The sequence below is a fragment of the Sinocyclocheilus anshuiensis genome, unplaced genomic scaffold, assembly GCF_001515605.1.
Source record: "Sinocyclocheilus anshuiensis isolate Anshui unplaced genomic scaffold, SAMN03320099.WGS_v1.1 scaffold197, whole genome shotgun sequence".
Lineage (NCBI taxonomy): Eukaryota > Metazoa > Chordata > Actinopteri > Cypriniformes > Cyprinidae > Sinocyclocheilus > Sinocyclocheilus anshuiensis.
Window position 1 is genome coordinate 390588 of NW_015540856.1, and position 22833 is coordinate 413420.

Here is a 22833-nt window from a genome sequence, read left to right on the forward strand (position 1 = left end):
ACCACAGAAATTCCAAAATGACATTTCCCTTACATTCAACTTCCAAAAGTGCATTCATCTTTGCCATCTTACATTCATTTAGTTGACTAGTGCTATATACTGTATTAACAAAAACATTAATGGCATAAATAAAAACACTTACACTGACAAGCTACGCAATATCGCGTTCATAATGTTACTCATCTGCGATTATGAACGTGATATAGCAGTGATCTATGGCTCTGTGTATTAAATGCCGCTCCATCTGAAAGCACGTGATGGAGATTTACTGTTCACAGAACCGGCTTTACTGACGAGATGCGCATGACAATCACATGCGAAGTTTGTTTGTTGATCACAAAGTACAAAGTAGATTAGGAAAACTAGGAAGCCGGGTGTATTCAAAGCGCTGCCATTACTGTCTAGAGTGCGTGGAATGGTGCGCTGTGATTGGTTGAGTGGATATAACCGCCCAGATACAATACTGATTTTGGCGGAAACTCAATAAAAAAAAAAAAATGGCGTTTATCGCGTTTTAAAACCAAACTCTTCATATAATAACATATTGTAAAATACTAGATATATAAGAAATAAAAAGATCAAGAATAAGATAAAAAATAATATCATATTATTTGCCCCAAAGAAACTGCATAACATGTATTCCTAGGGCTGGGTATCGAGTTTGATACTTTTTTAGGCACCGACACCTCGATACCATCGAGTATCGAAAATTGTCTTGTCGTTCGGTACCAAATTTCGATACCTAAAGGGTTAATCAAAGAAAAACACTAGGGACCAGATTTACTAACTGCTTACGCCAGCGCAAACCGTCTTTTGGCGTTAAAATAGTACTGTCAGGATTTACTAAAACGCGCAGTTAAGAATTAGCGCTGAAAAGCCGTGGACACAGTTATTTTTGCACTTGATCTTATTGAATATGCATTTGTAGGAGTTTCCCTTTCAGACGCAAAGTTTATGGGAGGAGAGTTTTAAAATGAACCACGCAACGTGATTTACTAACGTTTGCGCTCGTCAAAGTACTAGTATTTGTAATGTAATCTTGTTAAAACAGATTTCAGAAAATTGGTATCGAAAAAAGTATCTTTCAGGAACCGGTATCGAAGTCAAGGTATCGGTATCAAAATTTTTTGAACGATAACGATAATTATCGCGATATGATATTCCTTGATAAAACGATAACAAGAGTTCAATAAATGTTCGAAACAGCGCTAATCAGAGCGTTTATCCGCTGCTCACTAGAGCAGATGTGTTTACTCTCTGATGAGTCTCGGTCACACGACACTAAACAGAGCTGTGAGATCCAGAATGAAGCGACTGAATTCAGAGAAAAACACAAACGACTCTGTGATTTAAACTAGTTTAAAGCCTGATGAAACAGCGCTGCCAAACAGCAGAAACACTGTGAGCAACGATACAGTCACAAGACTTTCAATCTACAAATCACCATAATTTACCATGGCTTTACTGCAGTAACACTAACTGCACCATGGTATTGTGTCAGAAATGTGGGATATTCACATCGAATGTTATTCTATTGTTAATGTAGACGTATTAAATGTATTAAAGGAGTAATGGAGTACAATTACAGTATTTTTGTTATCAAGCTACAACTTTGTGCATTTATACTAAATGTATTTAGACTACTGTTTTTCATACAAATACCTAGAAACCATGTTTTTACCATGGCATTGAGGTGCTATGTGTGGTTTTAACTGTGGTTATCATGATTAAATGTATGCTACTATGGAAGACCTATGGTTAATTTTAATAAAACTCAAACAGTCAGAATAATTACATTTCACCATATAAAAAATTAGGTTGTTACAATTTTTTACAGGTGTTACTGTTTTTGATAATGAACATAAATGTACATCTGCATCCTTACTCAAGCTGCTACTACTGTCAACTCAAGCTACTGTCAAATGTGCATTTCTAAGAGACAAAAAAATAAGTTATATTATTAATATTGCAGCCTGCACTGCTAACTGTGATTGTCACGGTGTGTTGACGAAGAAGACTCAATGAAGATGAATATATTCCAACACGAAGTTTAATCACAATAATCCACACAAGAGATAATCCAAAAGGGCAGGGAAACACACATAAATGCAAACGGTGACCGGACAAGGACTGAACAGAACAGGGAGAACTTATACAGAACCTAAACGAGGAAACTAATGAGATGATTAACGAACACAGGTGAACTAAATGAACTAATCAAAGGAGAGACAGAAACTAGGTCAATGGAAACAAAACTAAACAAGAGAACAGAAAATGAAAGAAACACAAGTCCATAATGTGACATAACTCCCCCCCATCCCGGAAGGCGACTGTTTTTCATACAAATACCTAGAAACCATGTTTTTACCATGGCATTGAGGTGCTATGTGTGGTTTTAACTGTGGTTATCATGATTAAATGTATGCTACTATGGAAGACCTATGGTTAATTTTAATAAAACTCAAACAGTCAGAATAATTACATTTCACCATATAAAAAATTAGGTTGTTACAATTTTTTACAGGTGTTACTGTTTTTGATAATGAACATAAATGTACATCTGCATCCTTACTCAAGCTGCTACTACTGTCAACTCAAGCTACTGTCAAATGTGCATTTCTAAGAGACAAAAAAATAAGTTATATTATTAATACTGCAGCCTGCACTGCTAACTGTGATTGTCACGGTGTGTTGACGAAGAAGACTCAATGAAGATGAATATATTCCAACACGAAGTTTAATCACAATAATCCACACAAGAGATAATCCAAAAGGGCAGGGAAACACACATAAATGCAAACGGTGACCGGACAAGGACTGAACAGAACAGGGAGAACTTATACAGAACCTAAACGAGGAAACTAATGAGATGATTAACGAACACAGGTGAACTAAATGAACTAATCAAAGGAGAGACAGAAACTAGGTCAATGGAAACAAAACTAAACAAGAGAACAGAAAATGAAAGAAACACAAAAGTCCATAATTGAAACAGTGATGAAGATATGCGTCAAAGTCAGGCAACACAAACCTGTTTCATGATTTGAAATTGTGATAATTATTGATATCGACTGATATGAAAACATTTATTGTGATAATTTTTTGGCCATATCGCCCAGCCCTATATATTCCACATGACAAAGGGAGATTTATTCTGAAAAAAAAAAGAAAAATGTCATAATTTAGTCACTCATGTCATTCCAAATCCATCTATCTTCTTTTGTGTTCCACAGAATAAAAACAAAAAGAAAAGTATGTTGATTGAGTAGTAAAACTGAATCTGAATATATATATATATATATATATATATATTTACCCTTGCCATTTTTAAAAATGACAAGTATTTTGCATATACGAGCACAACTGTATGATCTTTTTTTTTTCACTTGGCAGCTTCCAAATAGCTTTGTTTTTCTCACTTTAAATACGGTAACAACATTTCGCACAGTAAGAATTTTTTTGCAGTGTTCAAAAACACTTCATAAACCTTCCCTGCAGCAAGCCATTTCCTGAGCACCACATACTGAGGCCTGCGTGTCATTGCTGTGCTCCTCTGAACCTGAGCCCCTGACCGCTCCTTCACATAACCACTACGGCAAGAGACGAAGCCCGTGTGATCATTCACTCAGCATCTGTAGAGCAGAGGCTGATAAATCACGAGCGAGTCTCTTCAAGCCCAGCCCTCGTTACAGAACCTTCCAACTCCTCCAATTATCCTGTCCAGCCCTCAGAATTTATTTGTATTGCTTCCCTCCATAAAATTATATCGTTGCCTAATAATTCTCCTTCAATGCAGTGCAACCCAAGGTTAATGGCTTCCTCTCTAACTCCTCGCGTACAGTATGCATGCGCTCGCGCTCGCTCTTTCTCACGTCATACACCTACACAGGTGACCAGAAAGACAAATGCCTTTTGGCCTAGTTTTGCAAACAGCTAGTTTATATGACGTTCATTTGCTAAAATCAATGTGGAGAATGATTCTTACACCACTGATATTTTACTTCTACTGGTTTAGTCATAAGATACACAGCAAAAACTCAAATTCAGTATAACAATTATAAAAACATTAGGGAAAAAAAGATGTAGAAACTATTTTCACTCAGAAAGTTCTAGTAAACAATTCACAAAAGGCAAGTAATGCATTGAATTAAACATAACATTTTGAAGTAGAAAAACTGCAATTGTATTTTCTTGTAAAACATACTTCAATAACAATAATATTTGTTTTATTTACTTTGTTTTATTTTATTTTTGGAAAACAATTACAGTGCCAATGACAAATTTCTTAACACTCTTAAGTGTTATTATTAATTGAGAAGTGAGATTTATGCCTGGAATGTATTTTAAAGTAGCAGACATAAATTAGAAAGACACTTTGAAAATATAAGAGTTTTGCATAGTTTCAGGCATGTTATTCTGGAGAATTTGTAAATCTGGGCATTTCAAAAATGTTCATGTTGAAGCTATGATTAAATGTATTTCAGTATTTTTTTACAGGTATAAACTGTGAAATATCTATTGAACCACTAAATCTGTAAAGTCAGTGTAAAATTGTAAATAATAGATACTTTCCTCATTGACTAATCACATTATATTAACACAATTGTTTTGCATTACAAGTTTTCTGAAATATTATGTTTAAACATGCAAATGAGGCGTTATCTAATTGCATATGCTCTAATTTGCATTCATTTGTAGAACAGAAATCTGAACATTGGATAAAGCCAGTTTCAAATTCTAATTTAATTTTATTTACATATTAGAGTTAAATATTTTTATTCTCTTTTAATTACTCCATGAATCAGAATAAAATAATTTTTTTTGGAAATCTTAGAAAGTTTTAGAAAGTTATTTAAGTCAGGCGAATTATATATGAACAAACTCCTCTGTAAAAATTGTCAGAATATGAAGATAAATAAAACTGCTAAGTTTGATGTATGCAAGTGCTGCTGAAGTGAAGATTTCTGACTCATTTTGAGGAAACAGCCTTTAAAGATATGTATTGTAATTGAAATCTACAGACAAAGTGCAATAAAATAAACCCTTAAAAAGCAATGGTTTTGCTTGGAGTGTCTTGCCCTAAAAGATTATTTATCTAATATCAAGATTAAAAGACCAAATGTGCTTAAAATGTGCGTCACCAAGTGAACTGATCTTGTTTTAAGGCAGTTTAGATGTTTTTAGTGAAAAACGAGAGACAGAATAGGATTTTGTGAAGAGCACACAACAACTCCATTATGCACATAATGACACTTACAGTAGAATATTACTCATTGTGCACATGAAGTCTCTCAGTAAAATAATAACTTTCTACTGCCTCTTCAAATGTGCCGTGCTTTGCGTAACTTTTATGCATCCAACACAAGTTCAAAAGTTGCAGTCACTTCAAAGTTGAAATAAAAGCTGGGAAATGAGTGTCAGGAGTGTGTGAAGTTAAAAAGCGTTTGAGATTTCATTTACTGTCATATTAAAGCAAATATCTGCGAGTGAAGTCCCAGCTCTTTGAACTGCCGTCAGGACGCTCTGCTTTTTTCTCTTCCGCAGATTCACATCATTGACTTTGATGATGAGAATAATATGATTAATAAGAGCGTTCTCCTGCACGATGCTGGTGAGATATGGCACATCAGCGGCAGTCCTGCAGACAAGGCAGTGCTGACCACCTGCTACAGCAAGAGTGAGTCTCTCTTTCTCTATTGACTGTTGACTAAAAACTACTGTCAGGATTCACTAAATTAAATGGATTTACAGATGAAAAGGTGTGGACACAGTTATTTTTTTGGCAGATCTTATTGCATATGCATTTTTGTAGGAGTTTCACTTTCAGATGCAAAATTTATGAGGGTAGAGTATGAAACACACAACGTGATTTACTCAGGTTTGCAATCTCATGCCAATTTCTTTCCTAATTCACATTCCTTGTCTCATTATGCACAATTCAGCAGCATTTTAAGAAAAAATGTGTAATATTCTGTTTCACTCAGAAAGAATGTTTTTTTATTTTTTATTTTGGCAGTAAGGATCTATATATATATATATATATGTGTGTGTGTGTGTTATCCTTTAGGAATCATTCTAATATGACGATTTGCTGTTTAAGAAACATTTCTTATTATTCTCAATGTTGAAAACAGTTGTGCTACTTTATTAGCACAATAAATATATTTATACAGAAACCTTGATATACTACAATTCAAATGTTTGTGCGTGTGTGTGCGATATATATTGTATATCACAAAAAACAAACAAAACGCACCCAGTGAGTGCACGCTGCGTGATTAAACTACTGCACGTGTGCATTCAGAGTTCACGCTTTCACTGCGGGATTCCCCCAAAATTCAAGATATGGGGGTGAAAATGCCAGCTTATGACTTTGTTTTTTATATTTATATCATCTGATATAGTTAATCAATATCACACGAAGAGTGCAGTTTTTTCTCCAAATATCTCCAAATTATTTAATTTTTAATTAAACTCTCTCTCTCTCTCTCTCTCTCTCTCTCTCTCTCTCTCTCTCTCTCGTTTGTTTGTTTTTTCTCCAAAATCAATTCAAATATCAGTAATATTCAGCATTTTGTTTTTAAAACATCAAAACATTAATAATGCATTTGCAGGTTAACTGCATTCATGTCCTGCATTAAACAGTCTGTGTGAATGCATCTAAATGTCACTTCAGATGCAGATTCTGTGCCACCTCTGCTGCATTGCAAAGACACATTTTGTTGATACTGATTTCATTTGATTGGTAACAGCCCTATAGTGTCTTGCTATTTGAACTGAATTCATTGATTAAATGTAAATTAAAGTATTAAAGAAAAATGGCCTTATAAAGGTAAAAATGCCCATAAAAGGTAAAAATCTGTTTAAACATATTGGAAAAGTTCATTTCTGTTACTGCTGCATACTAACCACCACACAGAAGGATATCAAAAGCTTTGGGAGTCAGCTGTCCACGGCAGTCTTAAAGCTGCCATGATACCAGCACAATAGCAAAATATCGTCTAATTATCGTTATCGACAGATTTCCAGAAAATACCAAGATTTCATTTTTTTGTCATTTTGTTTGTTTTTTCCCCAAAATCAATTCAAATATCAGTAATATTCAACATTTTGTTTTTAAAACATCAAAACATTAATAATGCATTTGCAGTTTAACTGCATTCATGTCCTGCATTAAACAGTCTGTGTGAATGCATCTAAATGTCACTTCAGATGCAGATTCTGTGCCACCTCTGCTGCATTGCAAAGACACATTTTGTTGATACTGATTTCATTTGATTGGTAACAGCCCTATAGTGTCTTGCTATTTGAACTGAATTCATTGATTAAATGTAAATTAAAGTATTAAAGAAAAATGGCCTTATAAAGGTAAAAATGCCCATAAAAGGTAAAAATCTGTTTAAACATATTGGAAAAGTTCATTTCTGTTACTGCTGCATACTAACCACCACACAGAAGGATATCAAAAGCTTTGGGAGTCAGCTGTCCACGGCAGTCTTAAAGCTGCCATGATACCAGCACAATAGCAAAATATCGTCTAATTATCGTTATCGACAGATTTCCAGAAAATACCAAGATTTCATTTTTTTGTCATTATCGCACACCCCTAGCGTGTGTTTTGTTTTAATGCTTTTATTCATTGTTTTTTCCCCAAAATCAATTCAAATATCAGTAATATTCAGCATTTTGTTTTTAAAACATCAAAACATTAATAATGCATTTGCAGGTTAACTGCATTCATGTCCTGCATTAAACAGTCTGTGTGAATGCATCTAAATGTCACTTCAGATGCAGATTCTGTGCCACCTCTGCTGCATTGCAAAGACACATTTTGTTGATACTGATTTCATTTGATTGGTAACAGCCCTATAGTGTCTTGCTATTTGAACTGAATTCATTGATTAAATGTAAATTAAAGTATTAAAGAAAAATGGCCTTATAAAGGTAAAAATGCCCATAAAAGGTAAAAATCTGTTTAAACATATTGGAAAAGTTCATTTCTGTTACTGCTGCATACTAACCACCACACAGAAGGATATCAAAAGCTTTGGGAGTCAGCTGTCCACGGCAGTCTTAAAGCTGCCATGATACCAGCACAATAGCAAAATATCGTCTAATTATCGTTATCGACAGATTTCCAGAAAATACCAAGATTTCATTTTTTTGTCATTATCGCACACCCCTAGCGTGTGTTTTGTTTTAATGCTTTTATTCAGCCAATATGCATTAAACAGCCCATAAGTGACATTAAAAATATGTATAATGTTACAAAATATTATATATAAGATATCTTATAAGGTAGCATAATTTTGCTGTCTACTCTTTAGAACAGCCTTTGTATTTTGAGCATTAAAATGTTGTGTAGATAGAGTTTGCAATATAATGTTTATTAATCGTATGATTCCACTGCTGTCTTCCATACAAGTTTTTGTACTTGCATTTAGTGTACTTCTAACCTCATGAGTAAAACTTAAAAAAAAAAAAAAAAACCTACTTTAAATGTGGTTCTGTGTGCTGTGAGTTCACTGGCACAGTCATGTCACATTAAAGCAATATATGACACATTCTTGCACTCGTCTCGAGGCAATTAAAAGACATGAAGAAACAATTGAAAGTGAACATTTTAATTAAATCCCGTGTATATAAGACCAATGCCTGTGGCTGGTTACTGACAGTTCGCATAGTGGGGAGCATTCCTTTTCTGAGTGAAAACTAAGATATGGCTTTTTTTTTTTTTTTTTTTTTCCTTCCCTCTTTTTCCCTTCCATCTTCATTATGATGAGGCCAATGTGCGAGATGCCATAGTGGAGTTCAAAAGAGGAATGTAATTACCGTGACATTAAAGCTAATGGAGTAGCCGGGCGGCACTGAGTCTGCCTCCATCATCACCCCCAACTGCCCACTCAACGATCTGATCTGAGAACAGCTCTTATTCTGACGCTGACGTACGCTTGTGCTCTGCTACACGGCAACAGCCATTTCAACAGCTTTAGCAGCAGAAAAGAACCGCAGTATGAAATCTACCAATTCATAGCTGAATTAGTGGATTAGTCAATGTGCAGTACATTAACAAACTGAGATGTGTGAACAGATTTACAGTTGAACTGATTTTTGTCTAAAATGTGCGCTTATTAAACTGTTGTATAAAAGCAGTATCAGACTCGTAATTGACCCTTCGCCGGGAGTTTGATTGATAGGCAATCTGACTAGTGGTGTGCCATATTGTACCATCCACGATAATACTGGTATAAATTTTTACATGATAAAAAAAGTGTCATATCGCGATATCAATGATATAGCGACGCGATGGCGTATGGCGAATATACATTCCATGGCGCGCACAACAACAACACCACAAACCCAACAGGTGTGTTCGACTTGAAGCAGCGCTGCGCAGACTGATCGGTGTATGACATCAAAGTATCGCGAGAGTGGTTCTAGAGCATATTCGAGCGCATATCTATAATGCATATAAGGTGCATATCTTTAGCGAAGCAGCGCGGAGAGCCGCTTCTGGGATGCTTCTGAAACGTGCCGCTGTCAGTGTCCTCCTCTTTACTCCGTGATTTTTTACTCCATGAGAACTTGATGTGTGGCGTGAGAGCGCCATGGTTTGTCGAACATAGCAACAGTAACTAAGCGGGCCGGGTCTTTGCAAAGGGTCAGTTGTGCTGTTACTCTGAATATCAGCACGGCTGTGAAATCCTGTGGCCATGTGCCGTCAGATGAATCACAGCCACACTGAATTATGATTGTCTGAATTCCATTTATTGCTTTATTCCAGTTATTATGATTAACAGGGTCCTGTTAAGCTTTTTGACTTTTTCAACTTTAGTTAGTAATGTCGCTGTTTGAGCATAAAAAAAGATCTGCAAGGTTACAAAGCTCAAATACCACTCTAAAAGGAGATATCTCTTTAACAGAAAACACTTTTCAAGAACTACAACAAACGGCTCGTTTGGACTACAGCGTGCTTCTGGATATTTTGATGTAACAATGTCACTCATTTAAATAATTCCCACCCACGGGCGAGGCCTGGTTGAGCTGCGCTAGAGAAGACGAAGAAGAAGAGCTGTTTTAGTAGCGCACCCCGGTTCAAAAACCCCTTTATTTGTGCTTGCAAAGATTCTGCACGATCCTCTTGTTCGTGAACATTCTCAGGGTCTGAATCGGGCAAAAATGACACCATCGTTAATGTTTACAGCTGAGCAGATGAAACTCGCAGTTATGTTAAAGGGCATGGCATTTCTAAGCGGTTCGCCAATCTCAACGCACTGGGCCAACTAACCAATCAGCACATTTCGTATTTCGGAAGGAGGGGCTTCATTGAAACAGGAACTAAAAAAGACGAGAAGAGAGGTGCTGCCATAATGTACAATATGTAAAAAATAATGCGTTTTTGAAACAATCAAGCATGAAAACCTACTCTATTACACCTCAAAAACCAAAGGGCATAATAGGACCCCTTTAATAAATGCAGCTTTTTTAAATAAAAAATAACTTAATAAATAAATATATATTAGTAAGTATATATAAACTTAAGTAAATCTGATCTTATGTACATTCTCTTCATCGAGTGAGGCAGCAAATAATTCATTTCAATATTTAAATACATCATGTTATTTTTCTTCTTGAAAGTAGTGGAGTCCAAATTAAGATAATATGCTGTTGGATGTGTGGTGGACTACAAGTAAAATTTTCCCTAAAATGAAAATGCTGTAATAAATTACAGAAATATCTTTAGCATTAAAGGTGCAGTAAGCGATTTCTGAGAAACGCTGCTGGAGGTGGATCAGACCAAGCACCAAAACACATTTGTAGCCAATCACCAGAGGCGTGTCCACTCCTATGTTGCATAGCATGTTAATGAATTTGGGGGTGGAGCTATCAAGATAGGGGTGTGATCTTTTTTGGTAGGGGTGTTTTCGTTTTGGTGATTTCAAATATCAGCAGCGTTTCTCAGAAAACGCTTACTGCACCTTTATGCAGCAAATATATTTGTAAATAATAAATGCTATATCAATAAATATATTGATAGCAGATGCAGCCATTAGCATTATTTAGCTTGCTTAGCATTTACTATGAGATGCACTACAAAAAAAAAAAATTGTACTGTAAAATACTGTAAAACTGTAAATTACCTTACCATATACTAGGGTTGTCACGATACCATACATATATCTTACTATACTATACCAGCTGAAGTATTACATTACCAAGTATCACGATACCATGTGTTAATTCATCATTTAAATCTACAAAATGAACCGAATTTTCATAAATACAGACCGGATTGCCTAAAACCGCCCGTAGGTAGCAGTAAGTCTTAATGATTGAGTCACTGAACTGATTTGTTCAAAAACACAGATTCATTCAGAAATGAAACAAAACACCGCTCTGAGAAGCGCAACAGCTCTGCTTTGTTTAGAACTATTTTCATTAGCAAAATTGAGCGAAATCATCATTATTGACAATGTTGTGCCTAAAATGTCAACTTTAAATTTAAATTGTGTACTGCCGCGCATACAACATTACTTATGATAGCACAATATTGACAATACTACCATTTGAAAAATACAGTGGCATCACCAGCATTTTGAAGCTTTGGTATCGCGATACTTCCGTAGTACCGTATACCGTGCAACCCTACCATGTACTGTACATTGAAAAAATATAAATGGTTTTAATATCATGTTACTGTATGTAATTTTATTGTACATTTATATTTGTATATATTGTAAGTTAAAATGACCTTATAAATTACAGTGAAAACCAAAAGGACTTTCCCGGAGGTTCGTTGCGAAATTATTGTATTTTATTTAAATAGTTTTATTTCTTCTCATATTTGTTATCAGTAATGTACATTAGGGTGTTTTGTGTTATATTTTTGTTATTGCATGTATATTGCATTAATTTAGTGTCATGATGTTTTGTGTTTATGACTGCACCATCTATATTGACAATGTTTTATGGACAGACTACTTACCGTGTGGCTTTCTGTTGTGCCACCTGTATTATCATAGTGGTTATCTGTACATTTAAAAGTAAAAAGCAGATTTTGGTATTGAAGTAGATGGGTATATACTGTATATCACTTAATGAAAGTTGTAAAATATACAGGCATCCCATAATATCAGAAACACATTTATTTTTTACAGTGAATTTCTGGCAACCGTGACTGACTGTTTTTTTACAGTAAATTTACAGAGTGAGTTATAAGCTTAAAAATACTTGAGAGAATGCACAAGCCATATATTGTTGTAAATGTGTAATTATTGGCTACAGGTTTTATCTGTAACCCATAACTAGCAGTACACCTTTCGGCTGATGCAGAAAGTGCTGAAGTGCATTTCTGAGCGTCTCCCAAAGCGGCCGTTACACCGGAGGAAGCAGCTGCTGCAGCGAACACTCATTCTCATCCTCCCACACATCAGAAGAGAAACTGCTGCCTATTTCTGTGTCTTCATTTTTAAACCCACAAGGATAGCAAACCAGACATGTGTGTGTGTGTGTGTGTTTTCAAAACTTTTTTTCTCATAATGATAATAATAATAATATCCTGATAAATTGTACATAACACCAGTAAAGAAGTATAAATACTTTATTAGGGTAACTGTAACACAGCGTCTTGTGGCTTTAATTGTTTTTTTGCATTCAGATTTGCAGTAAGGTTTCCCGGTAACACTGTACAATAGGGTCCCAATAGTTAATATTAGTTAATGCATTGACTGCTATTAACTAACAATGAGCAATCTGTCTTTGTTAATGTTAGCTAATAAAAATACTGTTCAATGTTAGTTCGTGGCAGCTTAGGACCATTAAACAACATGAAAAGATCAAACTTTTGATTTTAAAAATGTATACGTATGTTGAAATTATATGAATTAAAAATTAATAAATGCTTTAGAAATAATTTTCATTGTTAGTTCATGTTCACTAATTCACTAGTTCACTAATGTAATTAACGAATGTTAGCAAATTTGAACCTTATTTTAAAGTGTTACAGATTTCAGCATTTCCAAATCAGTAATGTAGTGATTTGTGTTTTTTTATGCATTTATTTATTTAATGAACTGTTAAGTTTTATGTCGGTCTTAAACATTAGTGTGTTAAATGAAAGGCTTCACAAGTGATCAAATTTATAAATACTTTAGAAGTACTTTTCATTGTTAGTTTATGTTAATGTTAGTTTATGTGATTTATTTATTTATTCTTTTATTCATTCATTCATTTTCAATTGTAAAGATGAGTGTGTGAAATAATAAAGCATTATGAGTGATCTGGCCCCTAGAGGCAGTATTCACTACTGAGAGAACTGCTCATATGGCATGTGCTGCTGGAAGACAATCCACAGATACATTAGAAACTAACCATAAACATTCCCGTGAATGTATAGACATCATGTACATTAACCTTCAAATAATTTGATCAAATTGCTACATCTCTAAAGACTCCGCAATCTTTGTTCTATTTGGTTGTTGTGCATGCACTCGGTGTGCTTCAGATTACAAATGAGCCGAAGCGGCTGTGCCTGTGTTTTTAAGCTGTTTTGTGTGAGCATGCATGTGTGAGATTCTGATCGCGTTGTGTGTGTGTTTCCTGTCGGCCAGCGTCTGAGAATCGAGTGCTCACATGTGCGGCGGTGTGGAGGATGCCCCCGGAATGGGAATCAGGCAGCCACGAGTCCCCCGATGATTCATCAAACAACCCGCAGACCTTGGAGCTCCTCTGTCACCTTGACAACACGGCCCACGGCAGCGTGGCCTGGTACGCCACACACTATCGATTTAACCCTGCAGTTCTCTCTCCCTCTTTCCTTGCTCCTAGCCCTGTCCTTCTCGTCATGGCTTTTATTTCCATTCCTCTCTCTCTGTTTTGCTTTGTCTCCGTCTCTTGCAGCATTTTGGCTCTGCCTTCCTTCAATCTATTGTTCTGTTCTTTTCAGATGTTACAGAAATCTATTTGCTCTGTATTTCATGCACCCATCTGTTTTGGTTTTATTTTCAACCTCTGCGCATTTCTTTTGTCTCATTCACATGCTTTATTTCATGCACCATAATTCACAATACAGAATAGAAAATCCTGGTTGTGTTTTGAAGCTTTTGCCAAATCGCAGGCCATCATACTCACATCCATCAGATGAGGGAGCTGCACAAACTAATGGAATTTCGCTTCAGCTAAACTAAAAAATTCAATAAATTCAGATCTCCTCCTCACTGTATTGAAAGATAAATGGCCAAATTAAAACCTAAAAGAATGGTTCATGCAGAAATTTTAATTTTGTCATTGTGATGTTGTTCCAAATCCTTTCTACCTTGGAATACAAGAGATGTTATGTAGAATGACCCAGCTGCCTGGGCCGTCTTTTTCAAATCAGTTTACAACTTGAAGTTATTAGTGGTTTCTACCACTTGTTTTCCCCTCTTTGAGTCCTAGGGTAGAGATTGCTTTGCAGTATGCAAAGTTTCAAGTGTAAATTTTATTGGCACACATTTCACAGAAATGAAACATACAAAAATAGATAAAGAGAGAATAGTGTTTGGTTTCAGCAGATTGGGTGGAGGTTGGCAGCCCATTCAACCACAGAGGAACAGAGAGGGTGAAGGTTCTTGAAAATGACTTTGTACCTCATTGTGAAGGAACCACCAGGCACAACATGTTCACTGACTGTAAATAGTGTGAAGGAACATGCACTTGTAAGAGTGTAATTGAATAGGGCGGTGTATTTCCAGTGTCAGTCCTGAAGGTCAGCGTTGGTACAGCTGTAGGTAACCAATGAGACCAAGAGGGCTGTGTGGGGGTCCTTGTTGGCTGATTAAAGTCTATAAGCACTGCCACATTCAGAATCATCTGGAGAGTTTTAGTCATGTTTTCCAAAAGGCTGAACAACAGCCTAGTCCAGTAGTCCATTCTTCTTGCTGTCCTAGTTGCCATCAAGAGTTGTGGAACCCAGTTGTATAGTGCTGTTGTGATTGACTAACAGGTTTGCTGGGATTAGAAGGAGCTCTGTCTTTTTTGAGCTTAAACAAAAAACTGACATTCCTTCATCCAGGCTGAGAGGTCTGAAAGGCAAGCAGAGATATGAGCCAAGACAGTAGGATCATAAGGTGCGTATCAGTGACAGGAGAAGCCATGTGCCTTTATGATTGTGTCAAGCGAGGTTGTGCAAATCGAATAGGATTACAGATTAGCTGATGTGACTCAGACAGCCCTCCTCTCCAGGAGACCTTGTAGGATATATCTGTGAGGTAAGACTGAAGTGAAAGCGGCAAACAGCATTGTAGATGTTAAGGGGCTGGATGTAAGGGATAGGCTATAATATAGTGTTGTCACGGTACCAAAATTTCAGTATTCGGTACCGATACCAGTGAAAATCCACGGTTCTCGGTACCAATTTCGGTACCAAAGCAAAACACAAAAACATGCTAATTGAACAACATTTTTATTAATAATGTTAAACAAAAATTAAATGTAGAAAACCAATGCCATTCTTTATACTTATTTAAAAACTTCCAGGCAGGTGTGTTGAGGCAAGCTGGAGCTAAACTCTGCAGAACACCGGCCCTCCAGGAACGAGTTTGGGCACCCCTGTTGTAGGACATCTAAAATGAAGAAATTCAGAGACATATGTGAGAGGACAGAAGGAGGAGAACAGCATGGGTGGTGGACCAAAACAGAAAAGTGCTGAGGCACTGGAGACATGGAGCTTTCGAAAGTCCATTGGATGACACATTTTACTTTTACTAACAAATAAACTGGGATATCTCAGTACTGGTAACACTGAGAAAGAGTATACATTATTCATTCACATATATGACCCTTTTAAGTTGATGCTGGCTACTTTGATATGAGACGTCGTTCTGGTCTTTGAGGCAACCAAGAACTTCCTCCTTTTGGAGATGACTTGGCTCTGGAAGGAGCATTTAGAAGAAGCCAATGAAAGAAAAATGGTCTAGTAAGAAAATTGGGCCAGTGCCTTCTTCAAGGCCCTCAGCACATTGGCCATGACAGGAGCTATGAGAAAAAAAGCAAATATCAATCCAAAAAAAACAGGATGGCTTTGGATAAAGACAGGAAATCATGATGAATGGTGCACAAGCTATGACCTGATCTACTGTACCTTACCTGGGTGAGAGTGTATGATGTTGATCAGTGTGTTGTGGTTAGGTTATGTAGTGTGATGACAGAGTGAAATTGTTCTGGCAGGCTTTTGGCAGCATTGCCAGAGAAGGTCATGAATGTAGTTCCAACACTTACTGGAAGCTAGTGTAGAGCGCCAAATGTAACTGATGATCCAAAGGTTGGGTATAAGTCAACTGGTTGCATTTTACATGCGCTCAAGGCAGATGTTGGTTAATCGACAAGGTGTGAGTTGCAGTAATCTAGTCATGAAATAGAAGACATTGGACAAGGAGCAAAACTTCTATTGGTTGTATAAGGACGTGATTTTCCTTGCACCGTAAGCCAAAAAGCGGCAAAACTTTGCAGTTGCTGCATTGTAGGCCCACAAAGTTGATCATATTTAGGTTTATTTTATGTACAATCAAGCGTAATGCATTTATACACTGTAAAAAAAATCCGTAAATTTTACCGTAAAAAATACGGTAGCAACGTTTTAGGTTTTACGGTTTTAACTTAAATTAACAGTTAAATACCATAATTTCATTAACTGATATAATGTTAATATACCAAATCCTATTGAAGTACAGAAATCTGTTTTGTACCTTTGTAATACACTGATAACCACCAAATGCAGGTGGTGATGAGAAAGTCACATGATGAACCAAAGCCCATCACAAGCAGCTTTTAAATAATAGCATATATAGAAGGTGCACAGTGTCATTCACACAAACACTAAACACCATCATGGTAACAGACATGAAACATTCATTTATTGCATTCAAACAATGCAATAAACATTCATTTAACAACGTTAGGTGTAACACACAACCCTAATATACAAAACTGATAAGAAAAAAATAAGAAGAAACATAGTTATTTCAACAAAAAAAACCATCAAATTTGAAATGTAACGCAGGGAATTCTGGGAATGTCAATTTACGGTTATTCACTGTAAATTAAACGGTATTTTTCACTTCCAAAAACGGTATACTACCGTAAAATTTATGTCCAATACATGTAATGTCCAATACAGTTTTCCACCGTATATAGTAGGGGAATTTACCGTTAACCATTTAACAGGTTTTTACTGTAGCATTTTTACAGTCTTTTACCTTTAAATTCACAGTCATTTTTTACAGTGTATGTTCTGTATGGATTCAGGGGTCTGTCTTTTTCGTTGTATGTGATGGGGTCTCAATAATGTGTTTAGTCTTCTAATACAGTCTAAGATGAATGAGGCTTCTTGCTTCCTCATATCCCTGACTTCTCACAGGTAGCTCTCGCTGAACACAACAGCACAGTATCCATTGGGGTTTGCTTAGTCAGCCACAGATGGAATTCACACATGCCTGCCTCTAAATGTAAGTTGTTGTACATGTTGGTCAAATAGACAAGATTCTGACCATGTGAGACTAATGCGAACATGCATCATAGGGACATTTCATGCCTTTCACAAACTTTCTCTGTTCTTTCTCTCAAGTGCATATGTGCCTGTTTTGAAAACATTCCAATTTAGGCTTCCCTGAAGAGAATAGACGAAATATCAATGAAAAATCTACCAAAAAGACTTGTTGTGTTTTATTTTTTTAGCGCCTCACCAAAAAGAATTGCTTCGTTTTGAGAGCTAGCGGACGCGTCTTAATCAATGCCCATTGAGCACTTTGTGGCCAATGGAGCATTTGTGAGAATGTGTGCACGGGACGTGCTGAGCGTGTAGCGATGGCAGCGTGAGACAGGCTAATGGCTGTGTAATGGGTTATCAGAGCCACCGCTGCTAGATCAATTGGAGCCTGAGAAGAAACAAAAGCAAACTGTTATATAGGTCAGTCAATACTTCCAGTAATGATGGAGTAATCTCTGTGATGTTCGGGGGCCAGTCGATGCCCACACACCTTTATATTGTGGACATTTGCTACATATGGGTTCCCTCCTGACATTTCTCCTCCTACCTTGCCTTCTTCCCTCAGATCAAACTTGAGCCATTTACCATGTACCTGAGCATCAAATATACACTTCTTCCTGGTTAGTTTTATATATGTATTCAGTGTAATGCAGATTAACTAAAAATAGTGGCATTACTAGGGTTGGGAATCGAAAATTGATTCCGATTCCAGAATCGGATACTTAAGGTCAGGAATTGGATACTTGTTGTCAAATTAAAATTTCGATTCCGCCTATCGATTCCTATGCGCTTTTTTTTTCTTCATCTGTGAGGACCGCACCTAGCAATCTGCCAGGACCTTGCTCGCTAATCTAAGTGCTCCAAAGTCTGGCTACATTTGCGATCAGAAGCCAAAAAAGCTAAGTTTAATATCTGTGATAGCTAAACATGTTGCAAGAGAGGTGTCACCACCTACATGACAAAGCACTTTAATTTAATAGATCGTTAAAGATCGCGAACACGATTCAAACACCAACGTGATTCTATTCCTAAATTACAATGATTCGTCTGTTTCCTCAGCCTTTGACGTGTGCGATCAATGTTGTGATCACTTGGTTCGTCCATGCAGAGTACGATCACACCAGTGTGATTTGAACATTTAAATCTGTTCTTCATCTGTGAGGACCGGACCTAGCGATCTTCCAGGACCTTGCTCACTAATCTAAGGGCTCGAAAGTTTGGCTACATTTGCAATGTGGTTCGTCCGTGCAGAGTACGATCACATCAGTGTGATTTGAACATTTTAAATCTGCGTTCGTGCTGCCGCTGACCTAAAGAGAGCAGCTGTCTGTCATGAAGGAAACAGCTTCACAGTCTTTTCAGCCACACAGTATCATTATTTCTGTGTTACTAACACTCAAATCACAGAAGTACTGGGTTAAAACTGTGTGTACGATGCGTATGGTAGCGATTAAAATAGAGTAAATCACCTTTTGAAAGTAATTTGACACTTCAAATGAAGATTTATCGATTACATTGTTACGCCAGTAGGTGGCGAAAAGGAGCTGTTAAAATGTATTTGTCTTTGAATCATACAAGAGATTCGTTCAAGAACGTTGATTCATCCAGTAATGAAACAAGTACATCTTGAGTGAGTCATTTAATCATTAATTCAATAAATTGTTTTCATTTTGAAGTAAAAAAAAAAAAAAGGTCTGATGGAGGTATTATTTAATAATGGATTAGAATTAGATTCATTTAAAATATTTTCATTATTCCCCATAACCTAGGGAGCAAATGAGTCGAGTCATTTCCTCTTATTTGATAGTCTGTTATGACATCCCTTCAATTAAAATAAAAGCCTGCATATTATTTATTAAATTATATACTGTAATACATTTATAAATCTAAACTAGACTGTCAAAATGCATACATTTACACTAAATATTTGATTTAGTATTTTACTTTAATGGTTTCTTATTCAAAAAATAAATCATTAATCATGTCACCAGAAAAAGGAACTTGGGCAAGATGTCCCCACCTTAATGATTAAAAGATGTGTCTTTAGTTGTTTGTTTTTTAAATTATGATAGATTTACCTGATTGGGTGAAGTTTGGATGATTATTTCACTGCGTTTGGATGTTGACCTCTTATATAGAAAAGACAAGTTTTCTTTCACACAGATGTTTTCTGTTGTTGCATCTGATGTCTGGATAGCCAATGATAATAGATTGTGTAGACTGTAGTTTGGTTAATTGCTGTACACCTCATAGCCATTTCTGCATTCTTCATACAGTACATATGCAAAGAGCACCATTCAAACATTCTATTAAATAATACATTCCACAGGATAGTGTAAATGCACATGACTGCATTTGTGGTCATCCATTGTTAATGTCCTCTCTCGTGTCTCCTGCAGTGTATTATGGGAGCCCTTGGGTGATGGGAAGCGCGTGATATCTCTGGCTGAAAACCACGTGCTGCTCTGGGACCTTCAGGAGAGCTCCACCAAGGCCACGGTGAGGTTCATTATTTTCATAATTGCCGTGTCTCACCGCTCTCCTCTCAGTGCTGGAGCCATGACACTGGCACACCATATCAGCGATATAAGGCACTACGTTCAGTTTCCTAACATTTTAATTTACAGTTCCCATTAGTTATTACTGAGACAATACAATGTCTATAGGTGTTGGACTTGCTAGTGAATGTAGATAGAATTTGTGTTAAGGAAAAAAGAAAGAGTTCCCATATATACTTCCAAACCTCTCTGAACGTCTTTCTTTATAGAAGCACAAAAAAAAGGTATTTTGAACAATGTTTATGCTTTTCTTTACATACATGAAAATGAAAATTACTAAAAAGGCAAAAATCTATATGACTCATGAGGAAAAATTCTGAATACCCTAATACATTTTTGTATTTTAAGGTGGGTGGGTGGGGGGTTATTGTAAAAAAGAGAAAATTAAAGGAATAAATATGAATAATGAAAAAAAATTGTAAAGTAATTAATTTGTTCCATTTGCAAATAAAAGTTTTATTTTGATAGGGCAAATGACTGTCCGAACCACAACCTATAAACAAACTTATCAAAGTCAGAAGTTGTATCATGTTCTAGTGTAGGTCTGAGGATGATAAATTCATTTAATGAATTGCTATGAGGAAAGTGTTCATTAAATGCAATATGCAAGCATTCATTCTTAATCTTATGCGGAAAATGTGTTGAAAATGGCTCCAGTCGCGTTGTTTGCATTCCTGGATATCACTGTTGGTCGTTTAACATTGCTGTCGTAACACAGTTGTCAAAAATTAAATGTTTAGTTACGTCTCACTTTTTGACCATTAAAACTGAAGCTTTGTGCTGGAGTTCACAATCGGCTTCTGTAAAACTAACGGTAATGCCCGTCATCTTTGATTTGATTTGCCATCTCAGTCATTTTGACATTTGACAGATGAGAAAGTTGGTTATCTTGGCATTGTACAATATCTTGGAATCACCAAAGTACAGTTACCTCAGCTATTTCACAACTTTTATTATACATCTAAGGAAAAATACTGGGGTCAGTGGGTATGGCCATGCTTATGCACTTTGCATGTTTTCTGCAGCTGTGCTGTAGCTTTGTTTGTTCCTCTATTGTAAGTGGCTTTGGATAAAAGTGCTTGCTAAATGCTTAAATGTAAAATGTGAATGTAAATTTCACAATTTCATGTATTACTTACCGAAAACCTTCCCATCTGCCATGAAACATGAGATGCAATTTCATTTGGTGTTGTTGATGTAAAGTTTGACGTGACATGTCTTCATGCACCCAAACTTGAATGTGCAATAAGCAAGCGCAAAAACGATTTATGATGCAAATGATGTGAAAAATATGCCAGAAATTAAGCTTGTTGGGTGGTTTGGTCAAAACCTGGAGAAAAACCTTTTCTAAAGCATAAACTGAGTAGTCCAATACCCAAGTCACAATAAAATCTATTTTATTTTTCCCAAATTCTGTGTTTTCTGTTTTAATTTTTCTGGATCCTGAATTGTAATTTAGTTTGAACTAATTCATAAAACTTTAACAAAATTTTAACAACTTTATTAACATTTTAACAATAATATAAAATATAACATAATATAATAACATAAAAGTGTTTTATTTATACAGAAGTTTTGTGTTGTCTGTTGTCATTTTTCTGTGTTTTATGATTTAATGCAAATTTATTATCAAAAATGGTGGTGATCAATGCATAAAACTTGTAATTAATCTAAGTAATGTAATTAATCTTTTAAAATCTATCCAAAAGAAATTTGAACAATTCCTTTCATTTTTTTCTGACAAATAATCTGCTGCAGGTTTAGGCTATTGTTTAAAGGTGACATATCATGAAAATCGGACTTTTCCAGGTTGTAAGTGCTATAATCAGGTCCTTACATATTGTAAAAAGGGGCATAATATGTCTCCTTTAAATTAAAACATGGATTAAAAATTGTGTGATATTCCTTCAAAAATAATGTTTTAATAAACTATTATTATTGTTATTTTTACTTTGATGTTAAACTGAACTTTTCTTTTGGTGGGTTGTAGTGAAGACCTTTGAGTTTCTGTGTGTATCTGATGATAGTTTTCTCAAATGAAATGCTGGTGAAGTGACAGACACCAGTACATAGCATGATTTGATCAAATATACAGCCCTTCTTTTGATTTATTCATCCAAAATTTAACAAATTCGGTGACATTCCACATTACACTGTAAATTCCATTTTTATGATTCTGTCCTCGTTTTCCACATCGAAGAAATCATAGGGTTCTAAATGCCTGATATTCATAATGAGGAGAAACCTCTCTGGTTCACTGACAGTGCTATGAGTAAGAAACAGCTTTGCACATAATGTTCATTAATAATGAGCTGCAGTCGTTACTAATTAATGCCTCCCGGACCGGCGCTCACAGACTGCGGTGTCACAGGCCTTTGCGAACATAACCTTGACTCAACATTTGACGAAGCGTCACATGCCAAAACACTCTCGCTCTCAACGGCGGCTGGAGAAAAGGCCCGTGGTTGACATCACACTGAGCCACTCCATGAGGTCCTGCTATTGTCAGCTTTGCATGCAAAGCGAGAGGAGGTTATGGAGTGGCAAGGCCTGCTGAGTGCAGCGCCCATTAAAAACACCAGAGAGAGGGAAACGAGGGGGAGGCAGAAAGAGAGAGACAGAGAGGATGTTCGGAAAGCTCACTGCACAGCTAGATTCCAGCGGTGTCGTGAAGAATGCTAATCTGCCTCATGCAAATCTCCCCTCATGCCGCCCCCATCCTCTCTCACACACACACACACACACACACAC

At 36.3% G+C, this 22833-nt stretch overlaps 1 protein-coding gene across 1 annotated transcript in view; it reads left to right on the forward strand.

Moving 5' to 3' along the window:
* Positions 1 to 22833, forward strand: part of LOC107687834 (protein TSSC1) — a 45910-nt gene that overhangs the window by 2751 nt on the left and 20326 nt on the right. The window contains exons 3-5 of the mRNA XM_016485307.1: positions 5545 to 5677; positions 13611 to 13767; positions 19924 to 20023. Coding sequence (XP_016340793.1) covers positions 5545 to 5677; positions 13611 to 13767; positions 19924 to 20023 — 390 coding nt within the window. The remainder of the gene's footprint in view (positions 1 to 5544; positions 5678 to 13610; positions 13768 to 19923; positions 20024 to 22833) is intronic.